This window comes from Trachemys scripta, chromosome 2, assembly GCF_013100865.1.
Source record: "Trachemys scripta elegans isolate TJP31775 chromosome 2, CAS_Tse_1.0, whole genome shotgun sequence".
NCBI classification, from domain to species: domain Eukaryota; kingdom Metazoa; phylum Chordata; order Testudines; family Emydidae; genus Trachemys; species Trachemys scripta.
Window position 1 is genome coordinate 120,773,678 of NC_048299.1, and position 18,472 is coordinate 120,792,149.

General features: G+C 44.3%; 1 protein-coding gene across 1 annotated transcript in view; it reads left to right on the forward strand.

Annotated features, from left to right (window-relative positions):
* SLC12A7 (solute carrier family 12 member 7) overlaps window positions 1–18,472 on the forward strand; it is a 324,374-nt gene that overhangs the window by 140,902 nt on the left and 165,000 nt on the right. Inside the window, exon 2 of the mRNA XM_034761495.1 lies at window positions 3,935–4,029. Within this exon, the coding sequence (XP_034617386.1) occupies window positions 3,935–4,029 (95 nt within the window). The remainder of the gene's footprint in view (window positions 1–3,934; window positions 4,030–18,472) is intronic.

An 18,472-nucleotide genomic window follows, 5' to 3' on the forward strand; every position in this document is an offset into this window, starting at 1 on the left:
GAGTCGGAGCTTCTGCTTTGTCTCTCTGACTGTACTGCACCTCCTTGAGAGGGATCTGAAGAGCATTAGCTATTCTCTTGAGCAGCTCCTGAAATTGATGGTAGTCATTTGGGGGAAGGGAGGATGTCGATGACACAGCCGCATCTGGGGACAGCAAGGAGAACCTCTCTGGATCCATTGGTACTGTTAGAGCTGGGCTGACTGGCACAACATCCAACCCCGGTTCTGAACATCTGCTCAAAAAAGGATGTGGTGGTGAGAGAGGATTCCTCCCGGGTTGAGCGAGACAGTTCTGAAGGTGAATATTGGGGCCACAAGCTCCAATATGGCCACAAGCTGGTTGATCCTACTTTTGCTGCAGCGATGCTCATGGACTGGGGTACCAGTGGCTGCCGAGCTGAGGCAAGGGAGGATACTGTCACAGTGCCATCGGAACCCTCTGATCATCATTATGTTAGCAACAAGAAGAAAGTAAAGGAAATTGTGGGCCCCTTACTGAATGAGGGAGGCAACCTAGTGACAGAGGATGTGGAAAAAGCTAATGTACTCAATGCTTTTTTTGCCTCTGTCACGAACAAGGTCAGCTCCCAGACTACTGCACTGGGCAGCACAGCATGGGGAGGAGGTGACCAGCCCTCTGTGGAGAAAGAAGTGGTTTGGGACTATTTAGAAAAGCTGGATGAGCACAAATCCATGGGGCTGGATGGGCTGCATCCGAGGATGCTAAAGGAGTTGGCGGATGTGATTGCAGAGCCATTGGCCATTATCTTTGAAAACTCCTGGCGATCGGGGGAAGTTCCGGATGACTGGAAAAAGGCTAATGTAGTGCCCATCTTTAAAAGAGGGAAGGAGGAGGATCCGGGGAACTACAGGCCAGTCAGCCTCACCTCAGTCCCTGGAAAAATCATGGAGCAGGTCCTCAAGGAATCAAATCTGAAGCACTTAGAGGAGAGGAAAGTGATCAGGAACAGTATGCATGGATTCACCAAGGGCATGTCATGCCTGACTAACCTAATTGCCTTCTATGAGGAGATAACTGGCTCTGTGGATGAGGGGAAAGCAGTAGTTGTGTTTTTCCTTGACTTTAGCAAAGCTTTTGATACAGTCTCCCACAGTATTCTTTCCGGCAAGTTAAAGATGTATGGGCTGGATGAATGGACTATAAAGGGGATAGAAAGCTAGCTAGATCGTCGGGCTCAACAGGTAGTGATCAATGGCTCCATGTCTAGTTGGCAGCCAGTATCAAGCGGAGTGCCCCAAGTGTCGGTCCTGGGGCCGGTTTTGTTCAGTATCTTCATTAATGATCTGGAGGATGGCATGGACTGCACTCTCAGCAAGTTTGCAGATGACACTAAACTGGGAGGAGTGGTAGATACGCTGGAGGGTAGGGATAGGATACAGAGGGACCTAGATAAATTAGAGGATTGGGCCAAAAGAAACCTGATGAGGTTCAACGAGGACAAGTGCAGAGTCTTGCACTTAGGATGGAAGAATCCCATGCACTGCTACAGACTAGGGACTGAATGGCTAGGCAGCAGTTCTGCAGAAAAGGACCTAGGGGTTACCGTGGACGAGAAGCTGGATATGAGTCGACAGTTTGCCCTTGTTGCCAAGAAGGCTAATGGCATTTTGGGCTGAATAAGTAGGGGCATTGCCAGCAGATCGAGGGACATGATCATTCCCTTCTAGTCGACATTGGTGAGGCCTCATCTGGAGTACTGTGTCCAGTTTTGGGCCCCACACTACAAGAAGGATGTGGAAAAATTGGAGAGAGTCCAGCGGAGGGCAACAAAAATGATTAGGGGTCTGGAACACATGACTTATGAGGAGAGGTTGAGGCAACTGGGATTGTTTAGTTTGCAGAAGAGAAGATAGAGGGGGGATTTGATAACTGCTTTCCACTACCTCAAAGGGGGTTCCAAAGAGGATGGAACTAGACTGTTCTCGGTGGTACCAGATGACAGAACAAGGAGTAATGGTCTCAAGTTGCAGTGGGGGAGGTTTAGGTTGGATATTAGGAAAAACTTTTTCACTACGAGGGTGGTGAAACACTGAATAGGTTACCTAGGGAGGTGATGGAATCTCCTTCCTTAGAGGTTTTTAAGGTCAGGCTTGACAAAGCCCTGGCTGGGATGATTTAGTTGGGAATTGGTCCTGCTTTGAGCGGGGGGGTTGAACTAGATGACCTCCTGAGGTCCCTTCCAACCCTAATATTCTATGATCATGCCTTTGGAATGGCAGCTGAGAACGGCAGACCATGCATAGGCTTTGAATCGTCTGACTCAGAGTTAGTAGATATACAGCGAGAATTAGATGAGAATGAAAGAGATTATATTTTGTGATAGCCATAAGTCTTGCTTCAGAATAGATCTACATTTTTACATACAGAAATAATTTACATTCAAACATATTGATTGTGTCATGCCCCTACCTTGAGAATTATTATCAGGCAAGGGAGTTTGAAACAAACAAAATAGTTGATGATTAACTCTTTACTGCAGCTCCAATTGTCGCTAAGGCATATGCTTTCTTTTCTAATAGACACTGAAAAGCAATATGTACCTCAGCTTCATCCAATTCATATCTTATGAAAAACCTGAATGGTGACTTCAGCAATGTTAATGTAGAATAACTCTCAAAGTCAATGGACAAGAGAGTAGGAAGGTACCGATAGATTTTGCATAAAAGTGCAAGTGAAGCCTTTTCTCTTTTCCCTCTTATTTCTATACTATTAAGGTTTCCGTGGATAGGCTCAGTACCGATACAACTTTAACTGTCACTAAGTAACTTTAAGTGTCACTGAACAGTGGGTTTTTCTGTGTGTTAATTTATATATTAACTAGGGATGTCAATTAATTGCAGTTAACTCACGCGATTAATTCAAAAAAATTAATCGCGATTAATCGCACTTATAACAATAGGGTTATAACAACAGGGGTCTGAGGAGCCAGGGCAGGGCAGCCCCAGAGGGACTGGAGCCCCAGAGAGCGGGACGCGGGCCCTGCATGGCAGCACCCCGCCCTCTATGGCTCCGCTCCTGACCGCCCTGCCACAGTCCCTGCGGTGCTGGGGGGCGGCTGCCCTGTGGCACCTGCAGGCAGCTCCGTGTGCCCCAAGGGGAGGCCCCAGCCTGAGTGGCTCTCGGAGCCCGCCCAGCCATAAGATGTGGACGCTACTCCCTGATGCGAACCACAGCGGCCCCAGGGCGTCCCAGTGCAGGACGCGCTGCTGCCAGGGCTGGCTCTAGGCTTTTGCCACCCAACTGCACCCCCCCAAAAAAGAGGCTGGCTGGAATGCCACCCCTGAAAATGTGCCACCCCAAGCACCTGCTTGGTTTACTGGTGCCTGGAGCCAGTCCTGCCAAGAAGTAGGACTGAGTGGACTTGTGGGCTCTAAAGTTTTACATTGTTTTATATTTGAATGCAGGTTTTTTTACATAATTCTACATTTGTAAGTTCAACTTCCATGATAAAGAGATTGCATTACAGTACTTGTTTGAAGTGAATTGAAAAATACTTTTTTTTTACAGTGCAAATATATGTAATCAAAAATAAAGATAAAGTGAGCACTGTACACTTTGTATTCTGTGTTGTAATTTTAATTAATATATTTGAAAATGTAGTAAACATCCAAAATATTTAAATAAATGGTATTCTATTCTTGTTTAACAGCACGATTAATTGCGATTAATTTTTTTAATCGCTTGACAGCCCTGATATTAACAAAATTTTTGTCCTCATTTCTTACCTGGCTTCAGAGGCTAGCTAAATTAATCAGTGAACTGGTCTGGCTATCCTTGGTTTGAGTTAGGCCAACACAAAGCCTTCATAAGGGGAAAAATTGGGCTAATGAGCCTGTTTCTAAGTTTCAATAACTTTTCTGAGGTAGGCATTGCTGTTTCCTTTGTTTCTAACCATTTCTTATTTTCCACCAGGAGATGGGATTCCGAAGGAAAGTAGCCCATTTATTAACAGTGCCGAGATGGACAGAGGAAATATCTATGAAGGGAAAAATATGGCTCTCTTTGAGGTAACTTTCAGAATTTTTAAAATAACTTATTTTGACGATTAAATTACAAAGCGATTTCAGGTTATTTTTAGAGAGTGAGAAAAGTAAAAACAATTGCAGCTCTCTGTATACTAGAAATATGTTGGACAAGACATACATGTACAAGACATGTAAACATAATTTGTTTCTTTTAATTGTTTGGTTTCCATGAGGTTATGTTAATGTTTTTAAGTCTGATCAAAAATCACTTTTTAAATTAATTTTGATTAGAAACTTTATTAACTTGACCACTTCATAATTTATTTGATAAGCAAATTATTGTGACGTTCCCCTCTGCTGTTGTCCGGACCCGGTGATCTGCTAAGCCACTCCAATTCTCGACTCTGGGAGCTAGCCTTACCCTGCTCTGCTGTGAGAACCCCCATTCCTGGGCTATTCATGCACAGCCTCTGGCATGTAAGCTGCTCCTTTGATTGTGCAACCAAATGACACTAGCCAATACCTCCGGTCCCAGACACAACTCTAGGAACCTCCGTCTGTATTCAGTTTTGCCCACTGGACGCTGCAAGCTTATATGAGTTTGTCAATTTAACAAAGAAATTGATATGTACCAGGCTTGTTATCCCAAAGGTATCTCTGTCACGCTTCAAACCAAACGCACTGCTTCAGGTAGAATAAACAAATAGATTTTAAGTCAAAACATAACAAGTCAGATTTGGTCAAATGAAATAAAAGCAAAACACATATTAAGCTGATATTAACACTTTCAATGCCCTTACAAACTTAGATGCTTCTCACCACAGGCTGGCTGGTTGCTTTTCAGCCAGGCTCTCCCCTTTGATCAGCATTCAGTTGCTTGGTGTAGTGTCTGTAGATGTAGGTGGAAGAGAGATAAAGAGCATGGCAAATGTCTCTCCCTTTTGTCATGTTCTTTCTTCCCTCTTGGCTTTGCACCTCTCCCCTTCGGAGTCAGGTGAGCATTACCTCATCGGAGTCCCAAACTGAGAAAAGGAAGGGGGATGACTCACTCATTGTCCAACAGATCCTTTTGTTGTGGCCTAGGCCAGCGGCGTTTGTCTCTGTGAGGCTGGGCTGGGTTTGCCCCATACATGCCCTGATGAGGTGTGAACTACCTCTCTGTTCTTGGAGAGTTTTTGCCTGGGCTTTCTTTAAGCCATGAGGATACATTTTCAGTCTCATTACTATATACATGAAATTATAACCTCTAACATTACTATGACATTACTGTAACAGTTACTGTAACATCACTATAACAATCATGCTCAGCGCATCATGAGCCTTCCGAAGACACCCGACATGAAAAACTTTGCATTGGATACCACGCAATCATTTTATAAAAATGAACATGGGGGTGTAGGGTGTTCCCTCCAAGGTACAGAGCGTCACACCTCCCCTCTTAATTTGCTGCAAGAGGGTTAGTCACTGACTAGCTCGAAGGCAGTTTGAGTTATAGTTCTCTTGGCATCCAGCCATAAAGGCCATGAGGCAGCATGTCTCAGTTTCCCCATTCACATACGGTAAACCAGGTTTTTTATGGTTTCTCTGCTGTGATAAGCTTTAAACCGGTTTACAGGTATTCATTGAAAAATAGTTTGATGGAGTAGGGAGTATTAACCTGGTAATGTTGCATGGGAGTTTTACTAGTTTTCTGTCTTCTGCTAACATGGGGCATGCCTCCATTTCCCTGGGGGGGGTACTGCTAGATGGTGATGAGAAATAAGGGAATGGGAAATGACTTCACTGAGGGATGATACTTGACGGCCAGCACATAAAGGATGGCAACTGCCCTTCATAACCTGAGCCCAAGACGGGCTTGGGGCCAGGTGACACCTTCTGCCCGGGAAACTGGACAAAGGCTGGAGGAGTGGCTGGGGGTGTGGCTGGGTGAGGCAGCAAGAAGGGGTTTCAGTTTGGAGCTGGCTGGGGACATAGGGGGATGCCCGGAACCTGGGTCTGGGCTCCCCATCCCCCAAGAGGGACCTGACTGAGGGGTCCTGTTTTCTGTACCTACAAGCTCTGTTTTAGACTGTGTTCCTGTCATCTAATAAACCTTCTGTTTTACTGGCTGGCTGAGAGACTCAGTGAATTGCAGGAAGTGCGGGGTGCAGGGCCTTGACTCCCCCACACCCTGTGACAACTAGCATTATCATATGGTTTAACATCCGTGTCAAAATTCTTATCCCCAAAGCTTTAACATTAATACTAAATTTTTTATCACAGATGTGCGTTTACAAGTATCATAAAGATACTAAGAATTTTGACACGGATGTTAAACCATATGATAATGCTAGTTGTCACAGGGTGTGGGGGAGTCAAGGCCCTGCACCCCGCACTTCCTGCAATTCACTATGTCCTCTGTTCAGATACTGTAGTTTGAGGTTAGTTTGTTCTTTACCCATGGTGTCCTTTGACTCTCTCCCATATAATCAGTCACTGGCTTTTCCTTCCCTCCATTGTTCCCCTCTTTGTGGGCTATTGGTTTAACCATGATTCTGCAATTTTGGTGCCTCAGGGTCTGGTAAGATAGGTTTTCAGGGGGATCCTGCACATTGGCTGGCCCTTTGGGGAGTGGCCTCCCAACCCTAGGACTGTACATATGCAGAAAATCCAGCTCCTCTTTTGGGGTTACCTGGTGTTTCCTCCTCCCATCACTGAGTCCTTCCCTGCCCCCTAGAGGGCTGTGATCTGGGCTCTCTGGGCTAGGTGTGTTTACCCTTCAATCAGATGCACCTTTTCCCAGCAGCTGTCCCATAATTGCTTTCTGTGTCTCACCAGTGTGGGGGGAGGCACCTCCCCTCCCTGTCAGTTCCGCTATTTGTATTTTCACAAATACCTGGCAATTTCCTGGTCCCAACTCCTCTGTTTCCACAGGCATTGGAGCTGCATCTTGATTTAAAGAGACACAGTTACTTTCCAAAAACTTATCAGAAATAGCATCCTGAAAAATTGGGACCCGGATTGGGGTAGCCTCTGCCACCCCTTTCTCTGTCCCTGAGAAGTCAGCAGTATGACTGCTCCCCTCCAGGAGGTCAGTTCCACGGTTCCTTCTCAAAACCTGGGTCACAGGCTGAGTGCCTGGGTGGACAGATGCTGATCCAGCCATCCTCCTAGTGTCCTGGGCATCCTGCCCCAAGTGACTAGTGAGGAGACATTCCTGTACCCCCACCCACTATTTCTTACCCACTTTCCTCCTCTGAGCCCCCTCCTAAAACACATTTCTCTGTGCTTCTTAGAAAGGGTTCTGTCTCTTGTTCAGCTGCAGAACTCTGACAGCTAACAACTGGGACAGTTTCCTTAATCACTGACAACACCTCTCTTGACCCTGCACCTGAGGGCATGTTGCCTTCTATTGGAAAGGGGCTAGTCTCAGCCCTTCCCATACTTGGAAGTACACTGCTTCTCTGTGTTAGAGTCACAGGAATCCTCACCCACCTGAGTGGTTTCTGAGATTCCCTACCCCTTCTCTGAGCTCTCCTCTGGGGTAAGTTTCTCTTTGCTCCCTAGAGCCGGTTTTATCACTTGTTCAGCTGTGACCTGCTGGCGGCTAACAACCTGGACAATTCTCTCTCTGGCAGGCATTGGAGTGTAGGGTGTTTTCCTGAGGTACAGAGCGTCTCAATTATATATTAAAACGAGTAGATGTAAAGATAGAAATAAGCTTCAGTGATTTTTTTAAAGACCAGATTATGATATGTGAGCACTCAGAACTGTAATTGAATTCAATGAGAGCAGTGTTTGCTGAAAATTAGGCACTTGTATTGACTTCAGTGGAGCAGGATCAAGCCATTAATGAGTAACATTATCAGTATTAATACTACCTATCTAAGACAGCAATGTAAGCTAGACTTTTCCTAAGACAGGAAAATTATGAAACAGAAAGGTTATTGATAGGATGTGGCTCAGTTGTAATAAGTTATAGTTTATTTCACATTGTAGCTGTTTGTTTCCTAAGGTAAAAATGTATACTAAGAAGGTCATGCATTATTTAATAATAAGCACTTTAAATGAAGTGAGAATAATTATTTGGGTTCATGCAATATTAATTCATATATTCATTCATTCACAACTAGGGTGGTCAAGCAATTAAAAAATTAATCATGCGATTAATCACACTGTTAATAATGGAATACCATTTATTTAAATATTTTTGGATGTTTTCTGCATTTTCAAATATATTGATTTCAATTACAACACAGAATACAAAGTGTACAGAGCTCACTTTATATTTATTTTTGATTACAAGTATTTGCACTGTAAAAAAACAAAAGAAATTATATTTTTCAATTCACCTAATAAAGTACTGTAGTACAATCTCTTTATCATGAAAGTAAAATTTTAGAGCCTATAAGTCCACTCAGTCCTACTTTTTGGTCAGCCAGTCACTCAGATGAATAAGTTTGTTTACATTTGCAGGAGATAATGCTGCTTGCTTCTTATTTACAATGTCACCTGAAAGTGAGAACAGGCGTTCTCATGGCACTGTTGTAGCCAGCGTTGCAAGATATTTATGTGCCAGATGCACTAATGATTCATATGATTCATAACGACCAAAAAAGAAAATCAATCACCATTCCAGGGGACATGCATCCATGCTGCTGATGGGTTCACCTCGATAACGATCCAAAGCCATACGGACTGACGCATGTTCATTTTCATTATCTGAGTCAGATACCACCAGCAGAAGGTTGATTTTTCTTTTTTGGTGGTTCGGGTTTTGTAGTTTCTACATTGGAGTATTGCTCTTTTAGGACTTCTGAAAGCATGCTCCGTACATCGTACCTCTCAGATTCTGGAAGGCACTTCAGATTCTTAAACCTTGGGTTGAGTGCTGTAGCTATCTTTAGAAATCTCATGTTACCTTCTTTCCATTTTGTGAAATCTATAGTGAAGGTGTTCTTAAAATGAACAACATGTGCTGGGTCATCATCCGATGCTATAACATGAAATATATGGCAGAATGCAGGAAAAGCAGATCAGGGGATATACAATTCTCGCCCAAGGAGTTCAGTCACAAATTTAATTAATAAATTATTTTTTTAATGAGAATCATCAGCATTGAAGCATGTCATAGGATCATAGAACATTTGGTTTGGAAGGGACCTCTGTAGGTCATCTAGTCCAATACCCTGCTCAAAGCAGGACCAACACCAATTAAATCATCCCAGCCAGGGCTTTGTCAAGCTGGGCCTTAAAAACCTCTAAGGATGGAGATTCCACCCCCTCTCTAGATAATCCATTCCAGTGCTTCACCACCCTCCTAGTGAAATAGTTTTCCCTAATATCCAATCTAGACCTCCCCCACTGCAACTTGAGTCCATTGCTCCTGGTTCTGTCATCTGCCATCACTGAGAACACCCTAGCTGCATCCATTTTGGAACCCCCCTTCAGGTAGTGGAAGGCTGCTATCAAATCTCTCCTCCCCCACTCTTCTCTTCTGCAGACTAAATAACCCCAGTTCCCTCAGCCTCTCCTCGTAAGTCATGTGCCCAGCCCTCTAATCATTTTTGTTGCCCTCCGCTGGACTCTCCAATTTTTCCACATCCGTTCTGTAGTGGGGGGACCAAAATTGGACGCAGTACTCCAGCTCTGGCCTCACCAGTGCCGAATAGAGAGGAATAATCACTTCCCTCAATCTGCTGGCAATGCTCCTACTAATACAGCCCAATATGCCCTTGGCCTTCTTGGCAACTAGGGCACACTGCTGACTCATATCCAGCTTCTTGTCCACTCTGCACTTGTCCTTGTTGAACCTCATCAGATTTCTTTTGGCCCGATCCTCCAATTTGTCTAGGTCACTCTGGACCCTATCCCTACCCTCCAGCATATCTACCTCTCTCCCCATCTTAGTGTCATCTGCAAACTTGCTGAGGGTGCAATTAATCCCATCATCCAGATCATTAATAAAGATGTTAAACAAAACCGGCCCCAGGACTGATCCCTGGGGCACTCCGCTTGATACCGGCTGCCAACTAGACATCAAGAAATTGATCACTACCCGTTGAACCCGACTATCTAGCCAGCTTTCCGTCCATCTTATAGTCCATTCATACAATCCATACTTTTTTAACTTCCTGGCAAGAATGCTGTGGGAGACTGTATCAAAAGCTCCCTTCCCCCGATCGCCATGAGTTTTCAAAGATTATGGCCAATAGCTCAGCAATCACATCAGCCAACACCCTCAGCACCCTCGGATGCATTGCATCCAGCCCCATGGACTTGTGCATGTTCAGTTTTTTCTAAACCGTTCTTAACCTGTTCTTTCACCATTGAGGACTGCTCACCTCCTCCCCATACTGTGCTGCCCAGTGCAGCAGTCTGGGAGCTGACCTTGCCTGTGAAGACAGAGGCAAATAAAGCATCGAGCACTTCAGCTTTTTCCACATCATCTGTCACTGTGTTGCCTCCGCCATTCAGTAAGGGTCCCACACTTTCTCTGACCACCTTCTTATTGCTAACATACCTGTAGAAACCCTTCTTGTTACCCTTCACATCCCTTCCTAGCTGCAACTCCAATTGTGCCTTGGCTTTCCTGATTATAAGTAGGGGCATTGCCAGCAGATCGAGGAACGTGATCGTTCCCCTTTATTCGACATTGGTGAGGCCTCATCTGGAATACTGTGTCCAGTTTTGGGCCCCACACTACAAGAAGGATGTGGAAAAATTGGAAAGAGTCCAGCGGAGGGCAACAAAAATGATTAGGGGTCTGGAGCACATGACTTATGAGGAGAGGCTGAGAGAACTGGGATTGTTTAGTCTCCAGAAGAGAAGAATGAGGGGGGATTTGATAGCAGCCTTCAACTACCTGAAGGGGGATTCCAAAGAGGATGGAGCTCTGCTGTTCTCAGTGGTGGCAGATGACAGAACAAGGAGCAATGGTCTCAAGTTGCAGTGGGGGAGGTTCAGGTTGGATATCAGGAAAAACTATTTCAATAGGAGGGTGGTGAAACACTGGAATGCGTTACCTAGGGAGGTGGTGGAGTCTCCTTCATTGGAGGTTTTTAAGGCCCGGCTTGACAAAGCCCTGGCTGGGATGATTTAGCTGGGAATTGGTCCTGCTTTGAGCAGGGGGTTGGACTAGATGACCTCTTGAGGTCCCTTCCAACTCTGATATTCTATGATTCTATGATTACACCCCTACATGCTCGAGCAATATTTTTATACTCCTCCCTAGTCAACTGTCCAAATTTCCACTTCTTGTAAGCTTCCTTCACTGTTAAGCCAAGCTGGTCGCCTGCCATATTTGCTATTCTTTCTGCCCTTTGGGATGGTTTGTTCCTGTTCCCTCAATAAGGCTTCTTCAAAATACAACCAGCTCTCCTGGACTCCTTTCCCCCTCATATTAGCCTCTCAGGGGATCCTGCCCATCAGTTCCCTGAGGGAGTCAAAGTCTGGTTTGCTTAAGTCTAGGGTCCATATTCTGCTGCTCTCCTTTCTTCCTTTTGTCAGGATTCTGAACTTGACCATCTCATGGTCACTGCTGCCCAGGTTGCCACCCACTTCTACTTCCCCTACCAATTCTTCCCTGTGTGTGAGATAAGACAGAGTATTTCCTTCTGCTTACTTGGTTGAAATTTCCTTATGATTTTCATTTGTAGAGTCCTATTTGTAGACCCATGTTAACACATCAGTAATCTAATTGAATAATGAAAGCATGAATAATTGTCATGAGGTCGACATATGAAAGAAAAGATTGCAGATTCTTGCCAGGTACAAGCAGAAAAAACATTCTTGATAGTGGATGCCAGCTGGACTTCCATGAGCAACCAAGGATTTAATGCCACCCACTTCTACTTCCCTTACGAATTCTTCCCTGTTTGTAAGCAGCAGGTCAAGAGGAGCATGGCTCCTAGACGGTTCCTCCAGCACTTGTACCAGGAAGTTGTCCCCAACACTCTCCAAAAACTTCCTGGATTGTCTGTGAATTGCTGTGTATTGCTCTCCCAGCAAATGTCAGTCCCCCATTAGAACCAGGGCCTGTGATCTGGAAACTTCAGTTAGTTGTATGAAAGCCTCATCCTTCTGATCCAGTGGTCTATAGCACATGCCCACCACGACATCACACTTGTTGCTCTCGCCTCTAAACTAAACCCAAAGACTCTCAACAGGCTTTTCTCCAGTTTCAAACTGGAGCCCTGAGCAATCATACCACTCTTACATACAATGCAACTCCTCCACCTTTCCTCTCATACCTGTCCTTCCTGAACAGTTTATATCCATCCATGATATTGCTCCAGTCATGTGAACTGCCCCACCAAGTTTCAGTTATTCCAGTCATGTCATAGTTCCCTGATTGTGCCAGGACTTCCAATTCTTCTTGCTTGTTTCCCAGGCTTCTTGTGTTCGTGTACATGCACCTAAGATAACTAGCTGATTGCCCTACTTTCTCAGTATGAATCAGGAGGCTTCCCTTGTGTTTCCTCCCGGTATCCCACTCCCTCAGTTACCTCTGGGCTTAGGTCACCATCCCCCGACAAGCCTAGTTTAAAGCCCTCCTCACTAGGTTAGCAAGCCTGCCTGCGAAGATGCCCTTCCCTGTCTTCATTAGGTGGATCCTATCTCTTCCTAGCAATCCTTCCTGGAACACCATCCCATGGTCAAAGAATCCAAAGAACTCTCTCCGACACCACCTGCATAACCATGCATTCACCTCCACAATTCGATGGTCCCTACCTGGGCCTTTTCCTTCAACAGGGAGGATGAACGAAAACACGACTTGCGCCTCTAACTCCTTTATCCTTCTTCCCAGAGCCACATAGTCTGCAGTGATCAGCTCAAGGTAATTCTTGGCATTATCATTGGTGCCCATGTTAAGAAGTAGGAAGGGGTAGTGGTCTGAGGTCTTGATCAGTCTTGGCAAACACTTCGTCACATACTGGATTCTAGCTCCATGCAAGCAGCACGCTTCTCGAGTCTCCCGCTCTGGTTGGCAGAGGGATGACTCCATCCCCCTTAGGAAGGAGTCCCCGACCACCTCCATCCGGCTCCTCCTCTTGGGATTGGTGGTCATGGAACCCCCATCCCTAGGACAGTGCATCCAGTGCCTTCTGGCCAATGGGGTCTCCTCCTGATACCTTCCCTCAGAGGGCTCTGCCAAATCCTTCTCCGCAGCAGAATCTGTGCAGAGAGCCTGAAAATGGTTTCACACCTCTATCGGCATTGGGGGCACATAGGTTCTCCTCTTTCTTCCTCTGGAAGTCACAGGCTGACAATATTTCTTCCCCTCTCTGCACTGCACTCTCTGATCTTCAGCACATTTTGCTTCCAGAACCAAACACTGACTTCTATCCAGAAAATCTTCATTTTCTTGGATGCAACGCAGGGTTGATATTTGGCTCTCTAGTCCTCTAACCTTCTCTTCCAACATGCAGACCAGCTTGCACTTTGTACAGACGTGAATACGTCTGCCCTCTGGGAGAAAGACAAACATGGCACATTCTGAGCAGGTCACAACAGCTTATTGCTCACTAACCATGTTTTCCTTCTAAGAGGCTCCTCAGATGTATGTTCGGCTCACAGGAGCCTGAAAGGCAAAAACACTGTGTGAACTCCCCACAGACGAACTCCCAGGCAACCTCCCTCTGTTTGCCTGTCCTCTGCTCGCTGCTCACTCGGTTTGCGACTGGCTGGCATTTTATAAAGCTTCTGGCTCGAAGCAGGTAGCCCGGCTCAAAGCCTTTCCTCCAATCAACCACTCGGGGCCCACCTGGAACAAAGCACTCCCAATTTGCACTTTTCAATCAAACACCCACAGGGTCAAACAGTCATACTAGACAAACAAACAAGCACATGGGGCATACACATTTTTAGCATATCTGGCACATAAATACCTTGCAATGCCGTCTACAAAAGTGCCATGCAAATGCCTGTTCTCACTTTCTGGTGACACTGTAAATAAGAAGAGTGCAGCATTATCTCGTGCAAATGTAAACAAACTTGTTTGTCTTAGCGATGGGCTGAACAAGAAATAGAACAGAGTGGACTTGTAAAACTTCAGAGCCTACATTGTTTGGTTTTTGAGTACATTTATGTAGCAAAAAAACCCTACATTTGTAAGTTGCACTTTCACGACAAAGAGCTTGCAGTACATACTTGTATGAGGTGAATTGAAAAATACTATTTCTTTTGTTTATCATTTTTACAGTACAAATATTTTTAATATACTTTGATTTCAATTAAAAGACAGAATACAATTTTATTTTTATATATATATATATATATATATATATATATATATATATATATATTCATATAATATATATGAAAATGTAGACAAACATCCAAAATATTTAATAAATTTCAATTGGTATTCTACTGTTTAAAATTGGGATTAAAGCTGCGATTAATCACAATACATTTTTTTAATCACGATTAATTTTTTTATCTCGTGAGATAACTGCAATTAATTGACAGCCCTAAAAATGACATTAACATATATAATAACTTAATTAAGATGAATTTTCTCCATAAGTATTGAAGCAAAATTGCTTCATTTGCTTTGCTGTAATCTATTTTATGTAATAGCAGTTAAAAAAAATTGTTTAAGTAAACATGGTTTCTCATACACAGTCAGTCCATCAGTCTGAAACAGATTATTTTGTAACCCACACGCAGAGGCACTGATGGAGGCAGCTCACTGGATTAAAGTTCTGGCACCCAACAACTCCCCCTATAGAGAGTGAACAGGGAATGCCATGAACGTGAGTGGTTGGTACGATATCATGTTGAACTCAGAGGAAGCTCCTTGTGGCTCATGCCTAGAAGTGTAGGATTGACATGAGTTGGAAAGCATCGGTATCATACATACTATACTTTATCTGGCCTAATGGGTTCAAGACTGCACAGACTGAAATGCCGTAGTCAATGTCTGGTTTGGAAACAGAAAACAAAAGATTAGAACCTTGAAAGGGGTTAGAGTGTTCGGCACAAATTTGGAGCAGGACATAGAACTGGAGCAGAGGACAGAGTCTTAGCATTCTTTGGTGCTGTAGTAGCTTCTGTAGTTGAAGGAGTACTTCCAGAGGCCTTCTGCTTATCTGATGTCTGACCCAGAGGCTTGTTGGTTCCCACCTTTTTGTAGATGGAGCTAGGGGTATCCAAGTCTGCTTTGAAAATCTGGAGATTCAAAGTTTCTATGCTGAAGATGTCCATTGTAGGCTCTGCACAGTACCCTGCCTGGAGACCTCTGGCAGTTTCACAAACTTTGCCCTAGACAACTGCCTCTGTGTCCATGGGTGGGGAGGAGGAGTGATTAATTCTTCATATCTGTCCAGAGGATGGGTGTCCCTGAGACAGAAGAGACTCTGAGCATGTGCATCAGACTCAGAAAAGATCCCAGAGCAGGAGGGCATCAATTACATTTTTTTAGAATCTACCATGGTTGTCACCGAATGGGGCCAGAATGCAGTCACACACTGAGTGTCAAAGAAATGAGGGCAAAACAATCTTAATATACTAAGACTTGCTAAAATCATATAAAATTGCCTATGTGATCTATAAACTATATCCATTTAGCTATATACAGGTATGATTTTTGTAGTGGAAATGTCGGACTCAAACATGTTCTTAACTCTGAGGTTCCCTAATGTGCACAGCAGTTAGTATTCAGAAAGAAGCAGAGTGGTTACAGCTTATACTCCCTCACATAGCTTCAAATTCCAAATGTTTGGTGCCACAAAGTGACATTTGTGCAAGCCTCAATGGGCATAGCTTTTCAGAATGTACTGGATCAGCCATAATGCAGGCACCCATATGTGAGAATATGCAGAGATACCCCAAAGAAATAGAGGTTTCAAGGGTTTCTGCATCATTATCAAACTCAGCTTTCAGCTGACAGCTTTCAGTGGCCAAAGGTTTGTTGGCACTGTATTCATGAATCTGAAAATGAGGGTGTGATATTGGACTGTCCTTCCTACAGAACACCCAAAGAACTCCCTATGCTGCCAAATGAACCTTTAAGGTACTGAGGCTCAGAAATTTAATGTATCCATCAAGGAAAAAATTGAGAGGTTTGCCTAATGTATATTTAAAATTGAGGATTCAATCCAGGTACCAGGATTTGAAAACAAGCCAAATGCAGTAATAAACATTGAAAGTGGAAACCTTCTTCAACTGAAGTAGGTATCCACCAATTGATTGATTGGGGTAAACAAATACCTTACAAGTTCCAGGCCATAATTTGAACTTATCTGGATTTTCATAAAAGGCTGGACCCTGCATCATGAAGTCAAACTCTTATTTCCTTCCAATAAGAAAACCAGGATTTGTAAGACTAATATAGGGCTATTAGCATGTTGGTCATATCTTCCTTTATTTTCCTGTTACCTGAACAGTCCTCTGGACACAAATGTCTGTTGACTCAGATGGTTGGCATGAATGTTTTTTTTTTTTTTTTGTTTTTTGTTTTTTGTTTTTGTTTTTTCCCCCCTGTACTGTTAGGTTCTGAATCTGCACCAAGTGGAAGATCCAAAAGGCTGTTCCCAGGTGGGAGCTGCATGTCTTTCACCCTGTTCACTGACACAGGCCACAGCAGTGCAGTTGGTGGAATGGATTATGAAAGTAGTAGTCACTGATAGGGGCACTAGACAATGCAATGAGACACCAGTTATTTGTAATTCTAGTCAGCTGGTGTTCCTCTTCTTTACAATGAAGAATTGTTTTCCTCAAAAAGGAATAGAAAACTACACATGGGCCCACAAATGGTCAAGCTGACCTCTGTTGGGATCCCATTGGGATCTTGGAAAGAGGTTTCCCATCGATCAGGTTCATACAGTTTTTCCATCTTTGTGTCTAGACAACTGCAGAGGTGAAGGTGAATTCCTGGAAGGTGGTCCTACATGAAAAAAAGTCTGGAGAGGTCTTGCATGCAAGATGGCCCACTGAACTGTATCTATACAAGACTCCATCAGGCCTATAAGTCTTAAACCTTAAGTCTATACCAGTCCTTTGGTTCTTTGTACTTTGCCTTAGAAAATGGAAAACACTGTTCAGATGGGTGTAAGCCTTGTCTTTCCCGGTATGTCTGATGCTAGTTTGTGGCAGACACAGACCACCTAACTGCATTATAACCAATTGAGACAGTTATCCAGGGTATGATACCCTTCAGAATCAGTATCATAGCTATCTTAGAGACCTGAGGGACTGAAGGTAGAATCATAGAAGATTAGGGTTGGAAGAGACCTCATGAGGTCATCTAGTCCAACCCCCTGCTCAAAGCAGGACCAACACCAACTAATTCATGATAGCCAGGGTTTTGTCAAGCCGGGCCTTAAAAACCTCTAAGGATGGAGATTCCACCACCTCTCTAGGTAACCCATTCCAGTGCTTCACCACCCTCCTAGTGAAATCGTGTTTCCTAATATACAACCTAGACCTCCCCCCACTGCAACTTGAGACCATTGCTCCTTGTTCTGTCATCTGCCAAAACTGAGAACAGCCAAGCTCCATCCTCTTTGGAACCCCGCTTCAGATAGTTGAAGTCTGCTATCAAATCCCCCCTCACTCTTTTTTCTTCTGCAGACTAAACAAGCCCAGTTCCCTCAGCCTCTCCTCGTAAGTCATGTGCCCCAGGCCCCTTATCATTTTTGTTGCCCTCGGCTGGACTCTCTCCAATTTGTTCACATCCTTTCTGTAGTGGGGGGCCCAAAACTGGATGCAATACTCCAGATGTGGCCTCACCAGTGCCAAATAGAGGGGAATAATCACTTCCCTCAATCTGCTGGCAATGCTCCTACTAATGCAGCCCAATATGCCGTTAGCTTCTTGGCAACAAGGGCACACTGCTGACTTATATCCAGCTTCTCATTCGCTGTAATCTCCGGTTCCTTTTTTGCAGAACTGCTGCTTAGCCAGTCGATTCCCCAGTCTGTAGCAGTGCATGGGATTCTTCCATCCTAAGTGCAGGACTCTGCACTTGTCCTTGTTGAACTTCATCAGATTTTTTTTGGCCCAATTCTCCAATTTGTCTAGGTCACTCTGGACCCTATCCCTACCCTCCAGCATATCCACCTCTCCCCCCAGCTTAGTGTCATCAGAGAAATTTCTAAGGGTGCAATCCATTCCATCATCCAGATCATGAATGAAGTATTGAACAAAACCGGCCCCAGGACCAACCCTGGGGCACTCCACTTGATACCAGCTGGCAACTAGACATTGAGCCGTTGATCACTACCCATTGAGCTCGACGATCTGGCCAGCTTTCTATCCAAATTATAGTCCAAAGGTAGACGAAAGGAAGGGGCCACCTCTTGCAAACACAGGTTCCCCACTATGAACTGCAGGTATTTGAAGAGGAAATAATGTATTGAGACATTCAGATGTGCTTTTTGGAGATTTGTAGCTCATAGAAATAGACATTTCTAGATTTTCTTGATTGAGAGAAGCAACAGAGGGTCCTGTGGCACCTTTAAGACTAACAGAAGTATTGGAGCATAAGCTTTCGTGGGTG